Source organism: Narcine bancroftii, chromosome 2 (assembly GCF_036971445.1).
Source record: "Narcine bancroftii isolate sNarBan1 chromosome 2, sNarBan1.hap1, whole genome shotgun sequence".
NCBI classification, from domain to species: domain Eukaryota; kingdom Metazoa; phylum Chordata; class Chondrichthyes; order Torpediniformes; family Narcinidae; genus Narcine; species Narcine bancroftii.
Window position 1 is genome coordinate 193,084,354 of NC_091470.1, and position 16,452 is coordinate 193,100,805.

General features: G+C 57.1%; 1 protein-coding gene across 1 annotated transcript in view; it reads left to right on the plus strand.

Annotated features, from left to right (window-relative positions):
- LOC138753043 (DISP complex protein LRCH3-like) overlaps nucleotides 1-16,430 on the plus strand; it is a 32,573-nt gene extending 16,143 nt beyond the window's left edge. The window contains exons 2-11 of the mRNA XM_069915635.1: nucleotides 690-834; nucleotides 7,837-7,963; nucleotides 8,658-8,762; nucleotides 9,425-9,562; nucleotides 10,130-10,245; nucleotides 10,764-10,860; nucleotides 14,854-14,962; nucleotides 15,335-15,444; nucleotides 15,594-15,634; nucleotides 16,322-16,430. Of these exons, the coding sequence (XP_069771736.1) occupies nucleotides 690-834; nucleotides 7,837-7,963; nucleotides 8,658-8,762; nucleotides 9,425-9,562; nucleotides 10,130-10,245; nucleotides 10,764-10,860; nucleotides 14,854-14,962; nucleotides 15,335-15,444; nucleotides 15,594-15,634; nucleotides 16,322-16,430 (1,097 nt within the window). The remainder of the gene's footprint in view (nucleotides 1-689; nucleotides 835-7,836; nucleotides 7,964-8,657; nucleotides 8,763-9,424; nucleotides 9,563-10,129; nucleotides 10,246-10,763; nucleotides 10,861-14,853; nucleotides 14,963-15,334; nucleotides 15,445-15,593; nucleotides 15,635-16,321) is intronic.
- Nucleotides 16,431-16,452: the final 22 nt, after the last annotated feature.

Below are 16,452 nucleotides of genomic sequence, written 5' to 3' on the forward strand. Positions count from 1 at the left end.
AAGTGGTTCCAACATCAAAAGGAATCATTGTGTTTACTCAGAAACAAAGGCAGCTCTATGTCAATGTATCAATGCCCAGAGCACGAGAGAGAGGGAGAACTGAGACTGCCTTCTCTGGAATGTGAAAATGAGTTGTGTACCCTCTGACTGCACTCCCTGACCTTGTTCATGTGGGTAATCTGCCAATGTCCACTTAGTTGACCTTACAGCCCTGATCCGATGGCAAAGGCTTAATGAGACGTGTGACCCTCTTCACAGCAGTGTGTAGGTAGTGGGCAAAGCTGTCTCAATGAGGAGAGTCGTGTTCAAAGCAGCAATGTTTCAGAGTTGATCAATCTTGAGACAACTTCCCCATAATATTGCAGGTTTTCGCGCAGCGACATTCTGGGAGGAAGCGAAACCACTGCAATCACACTTGGTGGTGAAGCTCCTCCCAGGCCCCGTCCCGTCCCCAGCAAGAGACAGAGATTGAAGCTCCCTCTGCATGTCCCATCACACTCTCTCAGAGAATGCCTCGGGCAAAGCATCTGTCTCATCAAGAGAGTATGTCTCGGAGAGGGGGGGATTGGGTATCAGGAGTAGGGCTCCTCGGGTGAGGGGCTCCTGGGGAAGCGGTTGTTGCCTGTGGTTTGGTGACATTATCTGGAAGAAAATGACTGCTCCAATAATTGTACCCCTTCCCACTGCAGATCTGTCAAAGAACAGACTCTCGGAGGTTCCAGATGAGGTTTGCCAGTTCATCTCGCTTGAGGTTCTCAACCTCTATCACAACTGTGTGCGGACCATTCCAGCATCTATCGGCAACCTACAGTCGCTCACCTACCTCAATGTCAGGTAAACTTTAGCTTCCCTGGACCCCTGCTCTCCCCCTGACCTCAAGCCCTGCTCTCCCCCTGACCTCAAGCCCTGCTCTCCCCCTGACCTCAAGCCCTGCTCTCCCCCTGACCTCAAGCCCTGCTCTCCCCCTGACCTCAAGCCCTGCTCTCCCCCTGACCTCAAGCCCTGCTCTCCCCCTGACCTCAAGCCCTGCTCTCCCCCTGACCTCAAGCCCTGCTCTCCCCCTGACCTCAAGCCCTGCTCTCCCCCTGACCTCAAGCCCTGCTCTCCCCCTGACCTCAAGCCCTGCTCTCCCCCTGACCTCAAGCCCTGCTCTCCCCCTGACCTCAAGCCCTGCTCTCCCCCTGACCTCAAGCCCTGCTCTCCCCCTGACCTCAAGCCCTGCTCTCCCCCTGACCTCAAGCCCTGCTCTCCCCCTGACCTCAAGCCCTGCTCTCCCCCTGACCTCAAGCCTGCTCTCCCCCTGACCTCAAGCCCTGCTCTCCCCCTGACCTCAAGCCCTGCTCTCCCCCTGACCTCAAGCCCTGCTCTCCCCCTGACCTCAAGCCCTGCTCTCCCCCTGACCTCAAGCCCTGCTCTCCCCCTGACCTCAAGCCCTGCTCTCCCCCTGACCTCAAGCCCTGCTCTCCCCCCTGACCTCAAGCCCTGCTCTCCCCCTGACCTCAAGCCCTGCTCTCCCCCTGACCTCAAGCCCTGCTCTCCCCCTGACCTCAAGCCCTGCTCTCCCCCTGACCTCAAGCCCTGCTCTCCCCCTGACCTCAAGCCCTGCTCTCCCCCTGACCTCAAGCCCTGCTCTCCCCCTGACCTCAAGCCCTGCTCTCCCCTGACCTCAAGCCCTGCTCTCCCCCTGACCTCAAGCCCTGCTCTCCCCCTGACCTCAAGCCCTGCTCTCCCCCTGACCTCAAGCCCTGCTCTCCCCCTGACCTCAAGCCCTGCTCTCCCCCTGACCTCAAGCCCTGCTCTCCCCCTGACCTCAAGCCCTGCTCTCCCCCTGACCTCAAGCCCTGCTCTCCCCCTGACCTCAAGCCCTGCTCTCCCCCTGACCTCAAGCCCTGCTCTCCCCCTGACCTCAAGCCCTGCTCTCCCCCTGACCTCAAGCCCTGCTCTCCCCCTGACCTCAAGCCCTGCTCTCCCCCTGACCTCAAGCCCTGCTCTCCCCCTGACCTCAAGCCCTGCTCTCCCCCTGACCTCAAGCCCTGCTCTCCCCCTGACCTCAAGCCCTGCTCTCCCCCTGACCTCAAGCCCTGCTCTCCCCCTGACCTCAAGCCCTGCTCTCCCCCTGACCTCAAGCCCTGCTCTCCCCCTGACCTCAAGCCCTGCTCTCCCCCTGACCTCAAGCCCTGCTCTCCCCCTGACCTCAAGCCCTGCTCTCCCCCTGACCTCAAGCCCTGCTCTCCCCCTGACCTCAAGCCCTGCTCTCCCCCTGACCTCAAGCCCTGCTCTCCCCCTGACCTCAAGCCCTGCTCTCCCCCTGACCTCAAGCCCTGCTCTCCCCCTGACCTCAAGCCCTGCTCTCCCCCTGACCTCAAGCCCTGCTCTCCCCCTGACCTCAAGCCCTGCTCTCCCCCTGACCTCAAGCCCTGCTCTCCCCCTGACCTCAAGCCCTGCTCTCCCCCTGACCTCAAGCCCTGCTCTCCCCCTGACCTCAAGCCCTGCTCTCCCCCTGACCTCAAGCCCTGCTCTCCCCCTGACCTCAAGCCCTGCTCTCCCCCTGACCTCAAGCCCTGCTCTCCCCCTGACCTCAAGCCCTGCTCTCCCCCTGACCTCAAGCCCTGCTCTCCCCCTGACCTCAAGCCCTGCTCTCCCCCTGACCTCAAGCCCTGCTCTCCCCCTGACCTCAAGCCCTGCTCTCCCCCTGACCTCAAGCCCTGCTCTCCCCCTGACCTCAAGCCCTGCTCTCCCCCTGACCTCAAGCCCTGCTCTCCCCCTGACCTCAAGCCCTGCTCTCCCCCTGACCTCAAGCCCTGCTCTCCCCCTGACCTCAAGCCCTGCTCTCCCCCTGACCTCAAGCCCTGCTCTCCCCCTGACCTCAAGCCCTGCTCTCCCCCTGACCTCAAGCCCTGCTCTCCCCCTGACCTCAAGCCCTGCTCTCCCCCCTGACCTCAAGCCCTGCTCTCCCCCTGACCTCAAGCCCTGCTCTCCCCCTGACCTCAAGCCCTGCTCTCCCCCTGACCTCAAGCCCTGCTCTCCCCCTGACCTCAAGCCCTGCTCTCCCCCTGACCTCAAGCCCTGCTCTCCCCCTGACCTCAAGCCCTGCTCTCCCCCTGACCTCAAGCCCTGCTCTCCCCCTGACCTCAAGCCCTGCTCTCCCCCCTGACCTCAAGCCCTGCTCTCCCCCTGACCTCAAGCCCTGCTCTCCCCCTGACCTCAAGCCCTGCTCTCCCCCTGACCTCAAGCCCTGCTCTCCCCCTGACCTCAAGCCCTGCTCTCCCCCTGACCTCAAGCCCTGCTCTCCCCCTGACCTCAAGCCCTGCTCTCCCCCTGACCTCAAGCCCTGCTCTCCCCCTGACCTCAAGCCCTGCTCTCCCCCTGACCTCAAGCCCTGCTCTCCCCCTGACCTCAAGCCCTGCTCTCCCCCTGACCTCAAGCCCTGCTCTCCCCCTGACCTCAAGCCCTGCTCTCCCCCCTGACCTCAAGCCCTGCTCTCCCCCTGACCTCAAGCCCTGCTCTCCCCCTGACCTCAAGCCCTGCTCTCCCCCTGACCTCAAGCCCTGCTCTCCCCCTGACCTCAAGCCCTGCTCTCCCCCTGACCTCAAGCCCTGCTCTCCCCCTGACCTCAAGCCCTGCTCTCCCCCTGACCTCAAGCCCTGCTCTCCCCCTGACCTCAAGCCCTGCTCTCCCCCTGACCTCAAGCCCTGCTCTCCCCCTGACCTCAAGCCCTGCTCTCCCCCTGACCTCAAGCCCTGCTCTCCCCCTGACCTCAAGCCCTGCTCTCCCCCTGACCTCAAGCCCTGCTCTCCCCCTGACCTCAAGCCCTGCTCTCCCCCTGACCTCAAGCCCTGCTCTCCCCCTGACCTCAAGCCCTGCTCTCCCCCTGACCTCAAGCCCTGCTCTCCCCCTGACCTCAAGCCCTGCTCTCCCCCTGACCTCAAGCCCTGCTCTCCCCCCTGACCTCAAGCCCTGCTCTCCCCCTGACCTCAAGCCCTGCTCTCCCCCTGACCTCAAGCCCTGCTCTCCCCCTGACCTCAAGCCCTGCTCTCCCCCTGACCTCAAGCCCTGCTCTCCCCCTGACCTCAAGCCCTGCTCTCCCCCTGACCTCAAGCCCTGCTCTCCCCCTGACCTCAAGCCCTGCTCTCCCCCTGACCTCAAGCCCTGCTCTCCCCCTGACCTCAAGCCCTGCTCTCCCCCTGACCTCAAGCCCTGCTCTCCCCCTGACCTCAAGCCCTGCTCTCCCCCTGACCTCAAGCCCTGCTCTCCCCCTGACCTCAAGCCCTGCTCTCCCCCTGACCTCAAGCCCTGCTCTCCCCCTGACCTCAAGCCCTGCTCTCCCCCTGACCTCAAGCCCTGCTCTCCCCCTGACCTCAAGCCCTGCTCTCCCCCTGACCTCAAGCCCTGCTCTCCCCCTGACCTCAAGCCCTGCTCTCCCCCTGACCTCAAGCCCTGCTCTCCCCCTGACCTCAAGCCCTGCTCTCCCCCCTGACCTCAAGCCCTGCTCTCCCCCTGACCTCAAGCCCTGCTCTCCCCCTGACCTCAAGCCCTGCTCTCCCCCTGACCTCAAGCCCTGCTCTCCCCCTGACCTCAAGCCCTGCTCTCCCCCTGACCTCAAGCCCTGCTCTCCCCCTGACCTCAAGCCCTGCTCTCCCCCTGACCTCAAGCCCTGCTCTCCCCCTGACCTCAAGCCCTGCTCTCCCCCCTGACCTCAAGCCCTGCTCTCCCCCTGACCTCAAGCCCTGCTCTCCCCCTGACCTCAAGCCCTGCTCTCCCCCTGACCTCAAGCCCTGCTCTCCCCCTGACCTCAAGCCCTGCTCTCCCCCTGACCTCAAGCCCTGCTCTCCCCCTGACCTCAAGCCCTGCTCTCCCCCCTGACCTCAAGCCCTGCTCTCCCCCTGACCTCAAGCCCTGCTCTCCCCCTGACCTCAAGCCCTGCTCTCCCCCTGACCTCAAGCCCTGCTCTCCCCCTGACCTCAAGCCCTGCTCTCCCCCTGACCTCAAGCCCTGCTCTCCCCCTGACCTCAAGCCCTGCTCTCCCCCTGACCTCAAGCCCTGCTCTCCCCCTGACCTCAAGCCCTGCTCTCCCCCTGACCTCAAGCCCTGCTCTCCCCCTGACCTCAAGCCCTGCTCTCCCCCTGACCTCAAGCCCTGCTCTCCCCCTGACCTCAAGCCCTGCTCTCCCCCTGACCTCAAGCCCTGCTCTCCCCCTGACCTCAAGCCCTGCTCTCCCCCTGACCTCAAGCCCTGCTCTCCCCCTGACCTCAAGCCCTGCTCTCCCCCTGACCTCAAGCCCTGCTCTCCCCCTGACCTCAAGCCCTGCTCTCCCCCTGACCTCAAGCCCTGCTCTCCCCCTGACCTCAAGCCTGCTCTCCCCCTGACCTCAAGCCCTGCTCTCCCCCTGACCTCAAGCCCTGCTCTCCCCCTGACCTCAAGCCCTGCTCTCCCCCTGACCTCAAGCCCTGCTCTCCCCCTGACCTCAAGCCCTGCTCTCCCCCTGACCTCAAGCCCTGCTCTCTCCCCCTGACCTCAAGCCCTGCTCTCCCCCTGACCTCAAGCCCTGCTCTCCCCCTGACCTCAAGCCCCTGCTCTCCCCCTGACCTCAAGCCCTGCTCTCCCCCTGACCTCAAGCCCTGCTCTCCCCCTGACCTCAAGCCCTGCTCTCCCCCCTGACCTCAAGCCCTGCTCTCCCCCTGACCTCAAGCCCTGCTCTCCCCCTGACCTCAAGCCCTGCTCTCCCCCTGACCTCAAGCCCTGCTCTCCCCCTGACCTCAAGCCCTGCTCTCCCCCCTGACCTCAAGCCCTGCTCTCCCCCTGACCTCAAGCCCTGCTCTCCCCCTGACCTCAAGCCCTGCTCTCCCCCTGACCTCAAGCCCTGCTCTCCCCCTGACCTCAAGCCCTGCTCTCCCCCTGACCTCAAGCCCTGCTCTCCCCCTGACCTCAAGCCCTGCTCTCCCCCTGACCTCAAGCCCTGCTCTCCCCCTGACCTCAAGCCCTGCTCTCCCCCTGACCTCAAGCCCTGCTCTCCCCCTGACCTCAAGCCCTGCTCTCCCCCTGACCTCAAGCCCTGCTCTCCCCCCTGACCTCAAGCCCTGCTCTCCCCCTGACCTCAAGCCCTGCTCTCCCCCTGACCTCAAGCCCTGCTCTCCCCCTGACCTCAACTCCGTCACCCCGCACCCCTTCTTCAATTATTGGAAGAGGTCAGATATACAATTATTTGGATTGCCAGAAACTGATTTGGGATCGTCCACATGATGTTGCATGTGGTAGATCATGTTTAACCATAGAGTTCTTCGAGGAGGTTACCAGAGAGTTGACTAAAGAAAGGCTGTGGATGTTTGTGTGGACTTTAGTAAGGCCTTTGACAAGGCCCCACGTAGGAGGTTAATCAGGAAGGTTCAGATGTGAGGGATTCGTGGTGAAGTAATGAACTGGATTCGACAGGTGCTTCTCAGACATAATTTTTCGAAGATATGATGGTTTGAATCTGTATTGTACCTTGAATTTTGGCTAGGCTATGATGATCAGTATCTCCTGACGGAGCTGAATCACTCTCCACACTGATCCCAGTGCCCTGCTTTCTCACAAAAACCCCGTGTCACTCCCCAGACTACTCTCATGACAGCTCCGTGACTGTCCCCACACTGATCCCATTGCCCTGTTCTCACGACAGCCCCGTGTCACTCCCCACACTACTGCCCTGCTCTTTCATGACAGCTCCGTGACTGTCCCCACACTGATCCCATTGCCCTACTCTCTCCCGACAGCCCCGTGTTGGTTCCCACACTGATCCCACTGCCCTGTTCTCACGACAGCCCCGTGTCACTCCCCACACTACTGCCCTGCTCTTTCATGACAGCTCCGTGACTGTCCCCACACTGATCCCATTGCCCTACTCTCTCCTGACAGCGCCGTGTTGGTTCCCACACTGATCCCACTGCCCTGCTCTCACGACAGCCCCGTGACGGTCCCCCACACTGATCCCATTGCCCTACTCTCTCCCGACAGCCCTTTGTCAGTACCCACACTGATCCCACTGCCTCACTCTCTCACAGCAGCCCCGTGTCGGTCCCCACACTCATCCTACTGCCTTGCTCTCTCAAGACAGCCCCGTGTCTGTCCCCACACTCATCCTACTGCCTTGCTCTCTCACGACAGCCCTGTGTCAGTTCCCACACTGATCCCACTGCCCCACTCTCTCACGACAGCCCCGTGTCTGTCCCCACACTCATCCTACTGCCCTACTTTCTCATGACAGCCCCGTGTCTGTCCCCACTCTGATCCTACTGCCTTTTGTCAACTCACAATTTTTTAGACTTCTGATTGGTGTCCTGGAACGTGACCCCATAGTAAGTTGAGGATGACCTGTATTTGTATGTATTTATTTTGATGATTGTGATCTCCATTTACCATTTAATGTGCATTTTAGTGCATGGAGAGGCATTGTTTCAATGGGTTGTGTATGTACAATCAACGATAATGAACTTGATTATTGATTCCTGCTCCCTGACACTGCTCAATGACCCTGGTGTTTGGAGGGGGGGGGGGGGGGGGGGGCTGGTTAATCAGGCAGGGATCCTGCTCCCTGTCACTGCCCAGTGACCCCAGGGTTGGGGTGGGGGGAAATCAGCCAGGGTTACTGCTGCCTGTCATTGCCCAGTAACCCTGGGGTTAGAGAGAATGGTGGGGGGGGTGGGGGGGGAAGGGGAAGAATCACCCAGGGTCCCTGCTCCTGAGTGGAAGAGTGAGGGTGCAGTACCTTGGTCAAGTTCTGTGGGGGGGAGATGGGTTGTGGTTCTGGGGAGTGGCGGGTTGGTCCACTTGACTGCAGCCTGTGTTCCCCCTCCCCAGCCGAAGCCATTTGTGTGCCTTGCCTGCCTACCTGTGCTGCCTGCCTCTCAAAGTGCTCATTGTCAGTAACAACAAGCTCACCGCGCTACCCAAAGATATCGGCTGCTTCCCACAGCTCCGCGAGCTGGTAAGTTCAACTTGCAGACGTTTTCACCTAGACAGGGTGTATCCTCTCGAGTGGCCCCTTCCTCCTCTGGAGCTCTTCGCTCGGGTCTCCCACTGCGACCCCCTGGTTCTCACTCTGTGACACTCGGTTCTCTCCAAAACCCCACACCCCATCTTCCTGGCACCCTCCCCTGCTCTTGCCTCCCCCCATCCATGGTTCCCTCTCCCCTGGCCCTCCACTCCCCCAATTTTCCACAGACCTGCCCCTTTCACGCCCACTGTTGCGTCCCCACCACCTCCTCAATGCTCTCTTAATGCCCTTGGTTCTCTCGCCTCCCAACTCCGTGCAAGCCCCTCCCCTTGTGATCCTGTGCGGACAGACAGTGCAAAACACTGTAAACCAGGGCATCTGCTGGTGAACCTGAACTGTCCTCCAAGGTGCTGAGTGATGCTGCACCAATGGAGAGTGGTCAGTAGTCGTGTTTCAGTTTCTGGACCCTGCCTCATGAGTGAAGAAGACCGGACGGGTGTGTGGGAATGGGGTGGGGGAATGGGGTGGGGGGGGGGGGCGGGGGGAGAAGTACAGGCCTGCAGATGGTGGGTGGATACAGGTGGGGGGCGGTGAGGAGGTAGGGAAGGGGGGTGAGGAGCTGATAGGTGTGACAGTGATAGAGGAAAGGGAAGGAATGGTGTTGTTTGTGCCTCTGTTGCCTCAGGACGTCAGCTGCAACGAGATCCAGCGTCTCCCTCCGCAGATTGGAAACCTGGAGTCACTGCGGGAGTTGAACGTGCGCCGGAACCAGCTTGACTGTCTCCCAGAGGGGTAAGCGTATAGGCGGGCGTAGCAGTTTTCCAGTCCTGTTCCGACAGTGGATGAAGATGTTCGCTGGTCCCGGCAGCGATACCATCGCTAGCTTCCCTAATGTCCACGCCAGTGAGTGTCATATCCTTGAGCACCGCCCCTTGGCGGGGATTGACTGAACCAGCCATGCCCAAAGCTCTGTATTGTGAGGGGATCTGACAACCCATGCCTTGGCCTCCAGGGGTCCCTGGCAGTCCATTGGCATTCGTTGATCAATCTGCAGCACCTCATGCAGAATTGGTCCAAATGCCCTTGGTGGAGGAGTGTGTAGAGACGTGTGCAGCAACGCTAAGGCTCACCAGCCTAGGGGCACGGAAGGAAATTTCCCTCCCCCTCCAACTCTCCTCCACCTCTCCCCTCAATCAAGTGACCAGCCTGAGAACCCGCCTTCCTTCCTCGGAAAGTTCAGGACCAGCAATTTTGTGGTGCACGAACCCTCGCTGCGCTGACCTTTGCTGTGTTAATCACTACCTCCATCATTGCTGGTAAGGCCATCTGCAGTGCCCACCCACTGACAGCAAGACCTGTTGCCTGAGGCTAGGGCTGGTTGTAGATCCTTGCATCACCATCCTGGAGGCAGGGCCCTATGTAACATTTTCTCTCTCTCTCTCTCCACATCCAGAAATCTCTGAGCTGCCCCTCGTTCGACTTGATTTCTCCTGCAACAAAATCACTCGCATTCCTGTATGTTACAGACACCTTCGCCATCTGCAGAACATCTTGCTAGATAATAACCCATTACAGTCCCCACCTGCACAGGTAAACACAGCCCTCAATTCCAGTCCCAAGCCAGGAGTGTGATAGGAGGATGTAGATGGAGACCCACTCTGGGACTGGCGCTGGGAGTTTACGATGGGACAGTGTAAAGGGAGCTTTACTCTGTGTCTGAATGGGAGTATGTGTATGACCCGGGAGTGTGTGATGGGGCAGTGTGGAAGGAGCTTCATTCTGTGACTGACCCCGGGAGTGTGTGATGGGACGGTGCGGAGGGAGCTTCACTCTGTGTCTCTCCCCGGCAGTGTGTGATGGAACAGTGTGGAGGGAGCTTCACTCTGTGGCTGACCTCGGGAGTATGTGATGGGATGGTGTGGAGGGAGCTTCACTCTTTGGCTGACCTCGGGAGTGTGTGATGGGACGGTGTGGAGGGAGCTTCACTCTTTGGCTGACCTCGGGAGTGTGTGATGGGACAGTGCGGGTGGAACTTCACTCTGTGGCTGACCTCAGGAGTGTGTGATGGGACGGTGTGGAGGGAGCTTCACTCTTTGGCTGACTCCAGAAGTGTGTGATGAGGGGTGTGTGTGTAGCATTCTGCTTTAATTTTTTCAGGTCTGCACAAAAGGGAAGATCCATATATTTAAATATTTGAACATTGAAGCATGTCGAGCCGTGCCAGACCTCACAGACTTTCATCAAGTTATCCACCCTCAGGGTTTCAGCTCCTGGTGAGTATTGGTCTCTGCTGACAATCTGATGGACAGACACTTCTGTGCTTCCTCTTGAACCCAGAAGGTGTGGCAAAGTTGCCAGCATTTGACAAGCATGTTAAGTCACGAGATCCTTTGGGATCCTGGAGGGGGAGGGAGGGAGAGAAGGATGGTTTATAAAAACATGGAAGGCCAAGGCCAGGAACAAAATGACAATGGTAGAGGACAAGGAAAAGTCTCCATGCATGTTATCAGGGAGGGAGGAGTTGGAGGTTGTGGGCCAGTTACTTTCATGTGTTCACAGGGAAAGCTGAAATGTGCACTCGGAAAGCAAAACACAACCCCCACCCAATCTAACTCTGGTCTCTAAGCAGTAATGGAGGAGCAAGACCCCTAGTTGATTCCCCCCCTTTGTCCAACCGTGGTCAGTGGACAGTGAGGGGAAGTAGGAGCCCTCGCTGATTTCCCCCTCTGCCCCCCTTTCCCCCTCTAGAAGGAGTTGCGCCCACCCTTGATGCCAGCTCTTCTCCCTCCAGCTTCTCCAGTGATTCCTGTCCCAGCCGCGGACTCAACGGTTTGGACTCTGGATTTAACAGTGTGGACAGTGGCAGCAAGAGGTGGTCCGGGAATGAGGTGAGTCTCTTGGTGGGTGGAGGCGGGGAATTTAAGGGAGAGGATCCTGGCCATCAGCAGACAGGGTGCATTGGAACCAACCTCAGGTTGGGGGCACGGTGAAAGGACGAGGGTGGGGTTCATTTGGATGGGGGGTGTTGTATCCCACCTGACTACGGACTGTATAACAGCAAAAGATAAAAGATGCATTACCAACGGTTCGAACTTGAACCCTTCAGCAAGGTAGTCAGGAGCTGGAATAAAGTGGGGGAAGGTTGGGGTGTGGTTAGGAACTCAGGCCCACAGGCAGGAGGTAATGGGTGGATAAGGCAGGGAGGGCACACCTGCAAACGGGGAGAGGGGATGGCTCTGTGAATGGAGAACTGGAGGAAAGAAGACAGGAAAAGTGAGGAAGAATGGGGAGAAGGCTAGCAGAAACCAGGGAAATCGATGTTATTGCCATCCAGCTGGAAAGTGCCCAGACAGAAAACTGGGTGTTGCTCTTCCAATTTAAGGGTAGTCTTGGTTTGACAGTACACGAGACAGTAGAGCGGTGCAGAATTGAAGTGGTTGACCACTGGTTTGAATTGGATGGAGTGAAGGTTTGGTCATTGATTTGGATGGAGTGAAGGTGCTCAGCAAAGCCATATTCCAGTCTCTCTGATGCAGAGAAGGCCACCTTGGGAGCACCGACCGGATAACCCCCACGGGTACACAAGTGTTTCGTCACCCAGCAGGACCGTTGGGGGCCCCGACCATTGGTGATGGAGGAGGTGTGGATGCAAGTGGGCACCTTCTGCGGCTGCAGGGGGAAGGTGCCAAGGGGGGTGATTAATAGGAAGGGATGAGTGTTGGTGCTGCACAATTGCTCAGTAAAACTAGGTATGAGATGCTCCTTCTGTCTGATAGCAGACAGGTCACCCTTGGGCGAGTTGTAGCCTCCCAATCAGGGTCACATAAATATTGGAGAAACTCAGCAGGTCAAACAGTGCCTTTATGTAGCAAAGGCACCAACGTTTCGGGCTTGAGTGTGAGGGAACATGAGAGATATCCGAACAAAAGGGGGGAGGGGGTTGGTGAGGGTGGGAGATGATAGGTGTGGTGGGGGGGGGAGGAGTCTAGGCTAGGTGGAGAGAGAAAGGTAGTAGGAACTGGAATAACTAGTTAAAGGGGGGAGGGCGAAAGGTAAGCTTATTAGTGGAATACAGGGAACTCAATGTTCATGCCCTGGGGTTGGAGGGTGCCCAGATGAAAAATGAGGTGCTGTAACATCTTTGAAGTGTGAAAGGACATGGATGACTCAGAATTGAAATGGTTGGCTACGGGGAGGTCACTTATATGATCATAATTCTGTTAGTTTTAGGGTAGTTCTAGGGAAGAGCAAGGAGAGGCCTAAAGTTGAGGTTCTGGATTGGAAAAGAGCAAATTTCAAAGGAATAAGAAGGGATTTGGGGAGTATTGAGTGGGACAGGATATTGGAGGTACAGGGATTGATAGGGAGTAATCAGCATGGTTTTGTCAGGGGTAGATCATGCTTGACAAACCTGATTGAGTTTTTCGAGGGGGATTACAAAAAAGGTTGATGAAGGGAAAGCTGTGGATGTTGTCTATTTAGACTTTAGTAAAGCTTTTGACAAAGTTCCCCACAGGAGGTTAGGAAAAAAGGTGGAGGCATTAGGTATAAATAAAGAGGTAGTGAAATGGATTTAGCAGTGGTTGGATGGGAGGTGTCAGAGAGTAGTGGTAGAAAATTGTTTGTCCATTTGGAGGCCGGTGACAAATGGAGTTCCTCAGGGTTCGGTGCTGGGTCCACTATTATTTGTTATATATATTAACGATCTGGATGTAGGGGTGGAGAATTGGATAAGCAAGTTTGCGGATGACACAAAGATTGGTGGTGTTGTGGACAGTGAGGTAGATTACCGTAGATTAAAAGGTGATTTGGGAAGGCTGGAGGTGTGGGCTGAGAAATGGCTGATGGAATTTAATACAGATAAATGTGAGGTGCTACAATTTGGAAAGGCAAATTTAAATAGGTCATATACATTGAATGGTAGACAATTGAGCAGTGCAGAGCAACAAAGGGATTTAGGAGTTATGGTAAATAGTACCCTCAAGGCTGATACTCAGGTAGATGGTGTGGTGAAGAAGGCATTTGGAATGTTGGCCTTCATAAATCAGAGTATTGAATTCAAGAGTAGGGAGGTTATGATGAAATTGTACAAGGCATTGGTGAGGCCAAATTTGGAGTAATGTGTACAGTTTTGGTCACCAAATTATAGGAAAGATATAAACAAAATAGAGAGTGCAGAGAAGGTTCACGAGAATGTTGACAGGATTTCAGGGTCTGAGTTACAGGGAAAGGTTGTGCAGACTGGGGCTTTTTTCTCTGGAGCGTAGAAGATTGAGAGGGGACTTGATAGAGGTGTTTAAGATTTTAAAAGGGACAGACAGAGTAAATGTGGATAGGCTTTTTCGATTAAGAAAGGGGGAGATTCAAACTAGAGGACATGGTTTAAGATTGAAGGGGGGAAAATTATAAGGGGAACATGAGGGGAAATTTCTTTACGCAAAGGGTGGTGGGGATGTGGAATGAGCTTCCGGCAGACGTAGTCGAGGCGGGATCATTGGTTACATTTAAGGAAAGGCTGGATTGTTACATGGATAGGAGGGGGACTAGAGAGCTATGGGACCGGGTGCTGGTCAGTGGGACTAGGAGGGTGGGGATTTGCTACGGCATGGACTAGTAGGGCCGAACTGGCCTGTTCTGTGCTGTAAGTGGTTATATGGTTATGTTGCGGACGGAGAGGAGGTGCTGGGCGAAGTGAACTCCTAATCGGCGACTGGTCTCTCTGATGTAGAGAAGGCCACAGAGGGTGCACTGGATGCAGTAAATGAGTTCTTTGGAGGTACAGGTGAAGTATTGCTTCACCTGAAAGGTCTGTTGGGACCTTGGACCGTGGTGAGGGAGGAGGTGTGGGTGCAGGCATTAATACGGTGGAAGGTTCCGAGTGGGCGATGGGTGAGGAGGGAATGGTCTCGATGGAAGGCTGAGAGGGGAGAAGGAAAAATGTGTCTGGTAGTGGGGTCCTGTAGTAAGGGCCGGAAATTCTGGTGGATAATTGTGTTGGATGCGGAGGCTGGAGAGGTGGTAGGTGAGGATGAGGGGGATTCTGTTTATTGTTTCTGGGGGGGGCTAGGGCAGATGAGCGGGGAATGGAGGAGATGAGGGTGAGGGCCGAGTTAATGGTGGTGGAGGGGAAGCCACGTTTTGTGGAAGAAGGCAGACATTTTAGAGGCTCTGGACTGGAAGACCTTATCGTGGGAGCATATGCGGCAGAGACGGAGAAATTGAGAGAAGGGGATGGAGTCCTTGCAGGCAACAGAGTGTGAGGACAAGTAGTCCAGGTCGTTGTTTTACTGGTCATATGAATCTGCCCATCAGTGGTCAGAGTTACCAGTCCAGAATGGACACTGAAGCTGAAGAAGGCAACGGGAAACCACTTCAATATTTTTCAACATCGATGATGGTCTCAGCTCAAAGATGGAGCCTTCACCAAAGGAGGATAGGGGGAAGAAACAACTACAATTTGGAGGGTGAGAGAACGTGACGGATGGAGAGATGTGATCAGCCACACTGATGAGGAAGTCACGGAGGGAGCGGTCCGATGGAAGGCAGAGATGGGAGGAGAGAGGAAGATGTATCCGGTGGGAGGATTGTGTTGTAGTTCAGGATTTGCTGGATGCGGAGGCTGGTAGGGTGATAGGTAAGGATGAGAGGAATCCTGTCCTTGATGAAGGGCTCAAGCCTGAAACATTGGTTATGTATTTTTATCTACAGAGTGCACTGACCAGCAGAGTTTCTCCAGCATTGTGTTTTTCCTTCAACCATAGACTTTAGGCTTTTATTTTTGTGGAAGGATGGGCTGGGGGTGGTGTTGGTGATGCCTGGGAGGGGAGGGAGTGGGAGGTGGGGAAATCCAGCACCTCTCGCACAACCCTGTCTGTCCACAGTCAGCAGACGAGTTCACGGACCTGTCGCTGCGGATGATGGAGCTATCCCAGGAGCAGAGGCAACTGCGGGACAGCCAGCAACCTAGACGGACAGAGAATGGAGGAACAGGTGAGCTGGCCTGGGCCACTGGACACAAGAGACTGGGGTTTCATCTGACCACACAGCATCGACATCCAGCCCCCCTCTCTCCCTCCCTGTACCCTTCCTGATCCCTGGAGCTTGTGTACCCCCTCCACCTACCACCCTGGGCTGGGGATTCCCCCCCCCATCACCTCTCCCACCCCCCCCACCCCCCCAGCTGAGGTCCCTTTCCCCCATCCCCTCACTTGGGCTGGGTTCCCCATCCATCTAACCCTCCCTGTCCCACTACCCCCATGGGATGGCTCCCCTTCCCTTCCCTCAGATGGGATCCCCATCCACCTGTCTCTCACCCTACCTCATTGGATGAGCTTCTAGTGCTGAGACCCCTTGTCGTTACAGGGGAGGCTGACTTTGAGCAGATTGATTTCATCGACAGCAGTGTGAATGAAGATAATGAGGTGGCGGCTCCAGAGCCCCCAGGATCCCGGCATCACCACAACCCACCACAGGTGAGGCTGCGCATAGAATGATGCCACAGAAAGCAACATGATCTCCAGCTCACATCGAGGCTGGTAAGGTGTTTCTCCCTCCGCCCCCCTCCTCTCCCTCCGCTGCACTATGCCCACCCATCTCAGTACTGTCTTTCCTTCTGTTCCAGGATCAAAGAAGGGAGCGGAGTAGTAGCAGCCCTGACAAGGGGTAGGTGTCAAGGTGGCGGCTGTTGGGTGTGAAGCAGATGGCCAGTTGGGGGCATCGAGGGGCAAGTCGGGGTGGTGAGGTGGGCCATCATGGCTGAATTTGGGAAGTGTTTGGGGTGGGGGGGGGGAGTTGAAATGGGTGAGGTCAGGATTTGGAGGTAGGAGTTAGGGGGTCGCAAAGGTAGGCGGAGGTATTCGGGTGAATGTGGCCACCTGGAAGGTGAAGGATCTCTTGTCTTGGAACCCGCTTCCATTCAGAATCCACCCCGCGTGGAGCAGACCCTGCCCCATCTGTCTGGGAGGGCGGGCATTTCACACCCCTCCAAACATGCTACAAACACCTGTCGCTATGTTGCTGCCTCTGGTCTGTGCAAGACCTTTTGAACCTGTGCTTCCTCTAAGGAGATGCCCCTCAAGCCAGAGGTTGAGACTGTGGGGGGAGTGGATAGAGATCAGTCTCTGTTTGGGGGAGTGTGGAAGGGGGCTTGCTGTGGGGTGGAAGGTCTCTGAGGTGGGGAAATGGTGTGGAGAATTTTTTGGAGGGGGAAGGGAATGTAGGGGGACACGAAGAAAAGGGGATAGGGCATTTCGGCTTGGAGGAGATGGAGTCTCGGAGGGAAGGGATTGCAAAGGGGATGAAGGTGAGGGAGGGTATGCATCCGACCTTGTGTTTGTGTGCCGATGGCAGGGGGCTGCTCCGTGATGGGGAGGGGAAGAGGAGACCGGACACTCTGCAGATCTGGCAAGAGCGTGAGAGGCAGAGTCAGAACCAGGCAGGGGAGCGGCGGGAGAGGTGAGTGGGGAGGGGGCCTCACCCTA